The sequence below is a fragment of the Trachypithecus francoisi genome, unplaced genomic scaffold, assembly GCF_009764315.1.
Source record: "Trachypithecus francoisi isolate TF-2019V2 unplaced genomic scaffold, Tfra_2.0 Lachesis_group12, whole genome shotgun sequence".
Taxonomy (NCBI): domain Eukaryota; kingdom Metazoa; phylum Chordata; class Mammalia; order Primates; family Cercopithecidae; genus Trachypithecus; species Trachypithecus francoisi.
In genome coordinates this window covers 81,779,947-81,788,832 of record NW_022681457.1, presented here as the reverse complement: position 1 = coordinate 81,788,832, position 8,886 = coordinate 81,779,947, and the positions used below count along the sequence as shown (strand labels likewise).

At 43.2% G+C, this 8,886-nt stretch overlaps 1 protein-coding gene across 1 annotated transcript; it reads left to right on the top strand.

Annotated features, from left to right (window-relative positions):
* Window positions 1–33: 33 nt before the first annotated feature.
* Window positions 34–8,793, top strand: CUNH1orf50 (chromosome unknown C1orf50 homolog). The gene is made up of 5 exons (XM_033226832.1): window positions 34–180; window positions 299–414; window positions 6,608–6,694; window positions 7,788–7,919; window positions 8,257–8,793. The coding sequence occupies exons 1-5, from the start codon at window positions 102–104 to the stop codon at window positions 8,440–8,442; spliced, it is 600 nt and encodes a 199-aa protein (XP_033082723.1). The 5' UTR covers window positions 34–101; the 3' UTR covers window positions 8,443–8,793.
* The last annotated feature ends 93 nt before the right edge of the window (window positions 8,794–8,886 follow it).

Sequence of the window (8,886 nt, the reverse complement as noted above, 5' to 3'; positions counted from 1 at the left end):
CGCCCAGTGGACAAGCAATACGGAAGCTCCGCCCACGCACCTTTATGCGCAGGCTCTCCCGACTCGCACCGCCCAGGGAGTGAGGAGGATAAGTCCCTGTCATGGAGGACGCCGCAGCGCTCGGGAGGACCGAGGGGGTCCTTGAAAGGCAAGGACCGCAGCCAGCTGCAGGCCAGGGAGGTATGCGGGGCGGGAGTCAGCAAGGGGAAGTCAGCCCCCGCGAGGCAGCCGGTCTCGGGGCTCCGCGGGAGGCCGAGGGCGGGAGCTCACGGCCTGTGTTCCTGGCTGTGTGTCGCAGGAGCCCTGGTGGAGCTCACCCCGACCCCCGGCGGCCTGGCCCTGGTGAGCCCCTACCACACCCACCGGGCCGGGGACCCCTTAGACCTCGTGGCGCTCGCAGAGCAGGTGCAGAAGGTGAGGAGGCGCGACCGGGGCAGCGAATAACCGTCTTCGTTCACGTTGTGCTCTGCGTCTTTCGGCTCAGACCTCACTACCACCTAGGGTGGGGGTGACAATTGCTCTTGTCTCCATTTTACAGACGAGTAAAGCCGACTGTCATTGTGAGTCGGTGGCCTGACTCGAATGACCTTCTGGGACCAAAAGCTCCTCTAACTGCAACTTGAGTGCCCATAATCTCCCTTCGTGGGAAGGTTTACACAACACGTTAGCGTTCATTATTTCATTTGCACTTTAGGACAGCCTTGTGAGGTAGGCAGTACAGAGTTATTCTTCCCATTTGACAAAGAAAAGTTCCCCAGGAAGTTTCAAGGTCTGCTTATTTTAAGCTGCTTCCCATAAGATCTTTGTTAACTGAGAGTTTAAACATCCAGCAGGGCAAGGACTCCAAGTTTAGTCCTTATTAAACATAGTATTCCCAAGCCCAGTGCTTTTATATGGATGGCCAAAATAAGTCAAATAAGGAGGAAATGTGAAATAATGGAAAAAACACTGGAAGTTTGGACACGTGAGTATTAATCCCACTTTTGATACAAACTTGCAGTGCGACTTCAGGCAGATTACTTCTCTCTGAACCTCAACTATTTTATCTGTGAAGTGAAAGGTTTGAAGTAGGAGAGCTGCAAGATCCAAAGCTTTGTCATTATTCAATGAAAACCCAGATTCCTTCTTATCTCTTGTCAAGACTTCCAGTTGTACACCCTCTTCAGTGTGCACAGGTGGAGGGTCCTGCTGTTTTAAAGATTATGATGGCCCCTTATCCCTGTATACGCTATCAGATTTGGCCTTGATTATGTTCCAAGGTGTTTGCTTTGCTCAAAATTATTTAATGTGCTCAAATTCCCTCACGTCTTTCTTTTTCCCAATGATCCTAGAAATCCTTCGAATCCGTTTTTTTTTTTTTAATTAAGAAAAATTCAGATATGTAGGAAAGCTGTTTTATTTATTTATTTACTTTTTTGAGACGGAGTCTTGCTCTGTCGCCCAGGCTGGAGTGCAGTGGCCGGATCTCAGCTCACTGCAAGCTCCGCCTCCCGGGTTTATGCCATTCTCCTGCCTCAGCCTCCCGAGTAGCTGGGACTACAGGCGCCCGCCACCTCGCCCGGCTAGTTTTTTGTATTTTTTAGTAGAGACGGGGTTTCACCGTGTCGTGATCCGCCCGTCTCGGCCTCCCAAAGTGCTGGGATTACAGGCTTGAGCCACTGCGCCCGGCCAGGAAAGCTGTTTTAATTCAAAACTTGTGCTTTCTTCTTTTTGAAGAACTGGGGAGCAAAGTGCAACTTTTATGGATTAAGAGAATATGCTAATCAGATCACTATTATTGGGAGGGAGGTTGATAGGGACAGAATCTTGTGCACACAACATACTCGTGCTATCGAATGACTATCATGTTTGTTACAATGACCTGAACAGATGGAATAAAGAACAGTTTTTGCCTTTCATCCTATAATCTTGTGAAATACAGAAGATGCATTATTATGCTGCCTCTGTTTCCCCAATACAATCTGTATTTGAGAAGCTGAAGAAAAAAAAAACTTTAGAGACAAACAAATTGAATCAAACATATTTACTATCTAAAATGTACTTTTTGGCTAGGTGCCATGGCTCACATCTATAATCCCAGCACTTTGGGAGGCCAAGGTGGGTGGATCATTTGAAGTCAGGAGTTCGAGACCAGCCTGGCCAACATGGTGAAACCCCGTGTCTACTAAAAGGTGTAGTGGCTCATGCCTGTAGTCCCAGCTACTCGGGAGGCTGAGGCGTGAGAATCGCTTGAGCCCAGGAGATAGAGGTTGCAGTAAGTCGAGATTGCACCACTGCACTCCAGAATCAGCGACAGAGTGAGACTCTTAAAAAAAAAAAAATGAGGCTGGGTGTGGCGACTCACGCCTGTAATCCTAGCACTTTGGGAGGCTGAGGCAGTAGGATTGCCTGAGCTCAGGAGTTGGAGACCAGCCTGGGCAACATGGTGAAACTCTGTCTCTACTAAAATACAAAAAATTATCTGGGCTTGGCGGTATGTGAGCCAAGATCACACCACTGCACTCCAGCCTGGGCGACAGAGCGAGTCTTAAAAGAAAAAAAAAAAAAAAGGAACGGAGAGGGCAGGTCCAGTGGCTCACGTTTGTAATCCCAGCACTTTGGGAGGCCGAGGTGGGCAGATCACGAGATCAGGAATTCAAGACCAGCCTGGCCAACATAGTGAAACCCCATCTCTACTAAAAAATACAAAAAATTAGCCGGGCGTGGTAGTAGGCGCCTGTAATCCCAGCTACTCAAGAGGCTGAGGCAGGAGAATCACTTGAACCCGGGAGGCGGAGGTTACAGTGAGTGGAGATTGTGCCACTGTACTCCAGCCTGGGTGACAGAGTGAGACTCCATCTCAAAAAAAAAAAAAAAAAAAGTATTTTTTTTAGCAGGACTCACCCAGGTATTGGTGTATGTTCAGAAAGCTCAGGAGGCCTGATATTAAGGCATGAATTTTGGAATCAGACTGACCTGTGTTCAGATCCTTTGCTGTTTATTATCTGTGAAACCTCGGACAGGTTGCCTCACGTCTGTGAGTCTTAATTGCTAAAATGAGAAAGTGAGGTTATCTCCAACTTCATAAAGGTGTTGTGAGAAGTAAATGAGATGAATATAAAGGGCCTCAGAGTAGTTGAGGCTAGGGTTAGTGGTTAGTAGTTGTAGGTACTCTTCTCTTCCTTTATTTTTTATGAGGCTCTTTTGTTTTTAAGTTGTTCATGAAATATTTTGCATTTTTTGTTTCTTGTTTCTTTTTTTGGACCTCAGCCTAATCCATATTTTGCATTTTATATTAACTCTTCAAAATATAAATTCAAATTTTGTTTACGAGATTTACTGCTAGCACCTTAAGAAAAGGGAGGGTTATTATAAGGCTACCCCTAACCTGAAACTACCTTAGCTCTAGAAATACCTATTCTCTCTTTGGCCATATATGGCTCCTCCTTTCTTTCTTCCTTTTTTTTTTTTTTTTTTTTTTTTTTGAGACGGAGTTTCACTCTTGTGGCCCAGGCTGGAGTGCAGTGATGCCATCCTGGCTCACAGCAACCTCCGCCTCCCGGGTTCAAGCAATTGTCCTGCCTCAGCCTCCGAGTAGCTGGGATTGTAGACATGTGCCACCACGCCTGGCTAATTTTGTATTTTTAGTAGAGACACAGTTTCTCCATGTTGGTCAGGCTGGTCTCGAACTCCCACCCTCCCGTGATCCACCAGCCACGGCCTCCCAAAGTGCTGGGATTACAGGTGTGAGCCACCTTGCCTGGGCTTTCATTCTTGGAACAAAATGCAAATTCTTTTACCGTGCGCTACAAGACGGCACGATCTGGTCTCTGCTCTCTTTTTTAACCCCGTTCTACACATTGCCTATCACTAACTACTCTTCAACTGCACTTGCCTATCACTAACTACTCTTCAACTGCACTCGCCTCAAATGCCTGCAAACTTTTTTTTCCCTAGCTTTTCGCATGGTCGGTCCTCTCCTTTCATTTAGACCGAAGTCTAATGTTATATCCTTAGTGAGGCCTTCTTGTCTGAAGAAGGCCTTACCCTACCCCATCCAAATGACAGTATTATTAAATTGAATTCAAATACCTCTAGGCTACATATACTTTCCAATTCCCCACCACTCCCTATTATTAAACTTCATAAAAATGAAGTAGCTTTTCTACTTATTTGTTATCTTTAACCTGCTTCTATCACATAATTGTGATTATTTCCTTCATAATACTGCATTGTTATTATGAGTACATATAATATTAACTTTAATCATGTTTACTTTTTGGTATCTATTACTCACTGGAGCTGTGCTTTAAAATATGGTACCCACTAGCAACATTATGTCAGTTAAGCACTTGTGTTAGTATGGCTGAGGAACCAAATTTTATATTTTATTTGATTTTAATTCATTTGAATTTAAAAACAATAATTCAAGTATTGGAACTCAAGTATATTGGAACAATTTGAGTATGTGAATCAACTTTTTCACATATAAATTTTATTAAGTCTAAATGCAGATGAAGTATTTCTGATGAAAATTTAGCATCCAAATTGAGATGTGCTGTGAGTACAAAATAAACACTATATTTTGAAGGCTTAATATCAAATGCAAAATATGGATTAGACTGCAAAGGACCAAAAAAAGAAACAAAAACAAACGATAAATGCAAAATATTTCATTAACAACTTAAAAATAGTGATTACATGTTAAAATGAACATGTTTTTGATATATTAGGTTAAGTAAAATGTGTTAGCTGGAGCACGGGGGCTCATGCCTGTAATCTCAGCACTTTGGGAGGCTGAGGCAGGCATATTACTTGAGGCCAGGAGTTCGAGGCCAGCCTGGCAAACATGGCCAAACCCCGTCTCTACTAAAAATGCAAAAATTAGCCGGGCATGGTGACGCATGCCTGTGGTGCCAGCTACTCAGGAGGCTGAGGTATGAGATTCACTTGAACCCAGGAGGCGGAGGTTGCAGTGAGCCATTGCACCACTGCACTCTAGCCTTCGTGACAGACCGAGACTCTGCCTCAAAAAAAAAAAAAAAAAGTATTGTTAGAATTAATTTACTGTTAACGTGGCTACTAGAAAATTTGAATTTAAAATTTTATATGCGACTTGCCTCATATTTCTGTTAAACTATATTAGACTTGACTTGCAATCTTAAAGGCAGCGATTTCTCTTTCCTGTTAACCAGTACACCCAGTGCCTAGTGTGGTGTCTGACACACAGTAGCTGCCTAATATACATCTGTGGGACAGATAAATGACTCAGTTTACTTGTATGGTTTCTGTTCACTCATAACACTGGTTATACCTGAATTTTGCCTTAAGACTCCTCAACTAACCAACAAATTTTCTTTAATATTTCTTAGTTCAAGTTCTAGTTTCATTTCCTCATTTCTTTACCTTAATTGTGTATAATCAGCTTTTCGTAAAAGTATGCTGGAAATTTTTGACAGATTTCTATTGCCTGAGTGGTCATCCTTCCCAGCACATGAATTGATCACATTAGTCTCTCCTAACTTTGAGAATTTGATCTATTTTAAGAAATGTCCTGGCTGGGCGCAGTGGCTCACACCTGTAATCCTAGCGCTTTGGGAGGCTGAGGTGGGTGGATCACCTGAGGTCAGAAGTTGGAGACCGGCCTGGACAACATGGTGAAACCCTGCCTCTACTAAAAATACAAAAATTAGCTGGGCATGGTGGTGGGCATCTATAGTCCCAGCTACTCGGGTGGCTGAGGTTAGAGAATCACTTGACTCCAGGAGGCACAGGTTGCAGTGAGCCGAGATCGTGCCATTGAGCTCCAGCCTGGACAGTAAGAGTGAAAAACTCTGTCTGAAAAAAAAAAATTTCCATTGTCTTCAGTTGCACTTTGTGGCACATGACAGGCAGTCTTGTGTGCACATTATAACTCTGTTTCAGGTCCACATCATAATGCAGTCTTTTAAAATACGTTTTAAGTAATCATTAGAAATGCACATGTAAGTTAAAATTTAAGTAGTTGTGATGTAAATAACTGAGGAAATGGTCAGATTAACACATACTTTCTCAGTTCTGGGGGTGTAGGGGTCACATAGAAAAACCCGAATACTTTCTGTGTGTATCTAGATTCCTACCTTAGCAGATGATAAGGGCCAGATCACAAGTGTCTTTTAATTATTTAAAATCCATCCCTGATTTCATAAGGGTTTAAACATGAGAAAATGGAGACCTGAGAAATATGTGGTGTTTGTTAGGTAAAGAGCAGGAGGAAAAATGGATTGGTTGGAGGAGACGGTATATTCAATATATTTGGTAGCAGGAGAGAGAAAGAGAGAAGGCATGTTGGAGAACCAAAGAAGTTCAGTGTAACTGCAGTTCATAGTGAAAGGGTGGAAAGCTATGGGAAATAGAAGAGAGCACTTAACTGTGGTGTGGAGTCATGTCAGGGTGGCCTTCTCATGACAGTGCTATCTGAATGGGGCCTCGGGATGAGTGGGAGGCTAGGGGGCAGTGGAGAGAATGGGAAAAATATTTTAGGCAGAAGCAAAATATTAACATAACCCTCTTCACTGGGATCCAGAAAAGAGCATCATAGAAGTCTTTTCTTCTTTCAACCCACAGTTTAGTTTTCTCTCACCTGTAGGCTGATGAATTCATCCGAGCAAATGCCACCAACAAGCTGACAGTCATAGCTGAGCAAATCCAACATTTGCAGGAACAAGCCAGGAAGGTAAGGAATGACTGTTAGACAGGCTTTCATTTTCTTTTTTAAGTTCTCAGGATTGGCTGAACTTGTTTATAATCATTGTGACTTTTTATGTCTTTAGTACCTCCTAGAAATGTAGAGGTGTTGAGTAAAATAGAAGGAATAAGCTTAAGAGGTTAAGTATAAGTTTTTGTTTGTTTGTTTGTTTTTGAGACAGAGTTTTGCTCTTGTTGCCCAGGCTGGAGTGTAGTGGCGTGGTCTCAGCTTACTTCAGCCTCCGCCTCCCGGGTTCAAATGATTCTCCTGTCTCAGCCTCCCAAGTAGCTGGGATTACAGGTGTCCACCACCACATCCTGCTAACTTTCATATTTTTAGCAGAGGTGGAGTTTCGCCATGTTGGCCAGGCCTGTCTTGAACTCCTGACCTCAGGTGATCCGCCTGCCTCGGCCTCCCTTGTTTTGTTTTTTCCAGGAGAAAGTTCCATGAGGTAAAGCATTTTAACAGGGGACTATGTTTTCACTTATAAAAGAAACGTACTTAGCACAGAAAAATAGGAAAGAAACTTAAAAATTACCTGGAGTCATTAATGCTCAACATTTTGAAATATCTTTTTTTTTTTTTTTTTTTGAGATAGGGTATCACTGTATCACCCAGGCTGGACTGCAGTGGTGCCGTCTCAGCTCACTGTAACCTCTGCCCCCTGGGCTGAAGTGATCCTCTTGCCTCAGCCTCCCAAGTAGTTGGGAGTACAGGCATATGCCACCATACCTGGCTAATTTTTTGTATTTTTAGTAGAGACAGGGTTTTGCCATGTTGCCCAAGCTGGTCTCCTGAGTTCAAGTGATCCGCCTGCCGTGGCCTCCCAAAGTGCTAGGATTACAGGCATGAATCACTGTGCCTGGCTTGAAATATAATTTTTTAAAGCCTTTTTTACAGCATAGCAGCATAGTCTAATTTTTGTTTCTTCTGAGTTATCTGGATCTTAAAAGTGATTCATTGCTATTGGGGACCAAGATCCTAAGCATTGAACGGTTTCCAAATTTTAATTGGCATGAGCACTGAATATGGGTGCCCGTTATCTCCAATACCTAATTCGTTACATATCTGTGATTCATAGGTACTGGAAGATGCTCACAGAGATGCCGACCTGCACCATGTAGCTTGTAATATGGTGAAAAAACCTGGCAACATTTACTACCTCTATAAACGGGAGAGTGGTCAGCAGTATTTTTCCATCATTTCTCCAAAGGTAAGAACATACATTGTTTGCCCAAAAATCTACTCCAGCCTCTGAGAAATTCTTGGTATATGTGTGAAAAATGTAGACATGTGGATTGGTATATGGTTTCTTAGAAAACTGGGGGTGATGTGAGCTCAGACATGACTATAAAAAATATAACTGTGCTTAAATTATTTCACTCATTTTCTCAAGGGAGGGATCTGATGTGTAAGGTAACTGCTTTCCAAAGATTGTTCTGACTGGTATGAAGTGAAAAGCCAAAAAAGAGATTGTGGCATAATTAGGAAATGAGCTCAGTTTGTTTACCACCCACCCTGATGGGAACTGCCTCCTTTGCCTTCTCTAGGAATGGGGGACAGGTTGTCCACATGACTTCCTTGGTGCCTACAAGCTACAGCATGACTTGTCCTGGACTCCGTATGAGGACATTGAGAAGCAGGATGCTAAAATCGGCATGATGGACAAGTTGCTAAGCCAGTCAGTGGCCCTGCCTCCATGCACTGAACCCAACTTCCAGGGACTGACTCACTGAGAGTGGGCTCTGACAAACAGCTCTCACAGGACCCGGCTGTCATCTCCTTGTTGACCCCATTGTTATCTTGAGAATTGAGGACATGTAGGGGAATCACAGACTTCTTGGAAAGAGACCCTGTGTGAATGTAAATGCTGTCATTATGACTTTTAATTGGGATGGTAATAATCATTGAGACAGAGTCACTGTCTTTCGGGATCCTTTCTGGACCACAGATACCCAAGTCAGTCAGTTTCAGAGTATTGGCCAATGTACTTTCCTTCTTCCTCTCCATCACTTCTTCCCTTAAGTTAAAGTGTTAGAGAAGACTTTCTTCTTCCCATAAAAAGGTTGGTGGATCGTTTTCCAGAGAGAACTGTTTTCAGTCTTTTTTTTTTTTTTTTTTTTTAATAACTGGTAGTATTTAACATTGGGGTTGAGGCTGTCTCACAGTTGGTGCAACTC

Bases quoted from the DNA above. Each gene is read 5' to 3' on its own strand.
- CUNH1orf50 (XM_033226832.1), top strand. From the start codon at position 102: ATGGAGGACGCCGCAGCGCTCGGGAGGACCGAGGGGGTCCTTGAAAGG. The intron at 415-6,607 runs GTGAGGAGGCGC...TCTCACCTGTAG, and splicing joins TCGCAGAGCAGGTGCAGAAG to GCTGATGAATTCATCCGAGC. The intron at 7,920-8,256 runs GTAAGAACATAC...TGCCTTCTCTAG, and splicing joins TTTCCATCATTTCTCCAAAG to GAATGGGGGACAGGTTGTCC.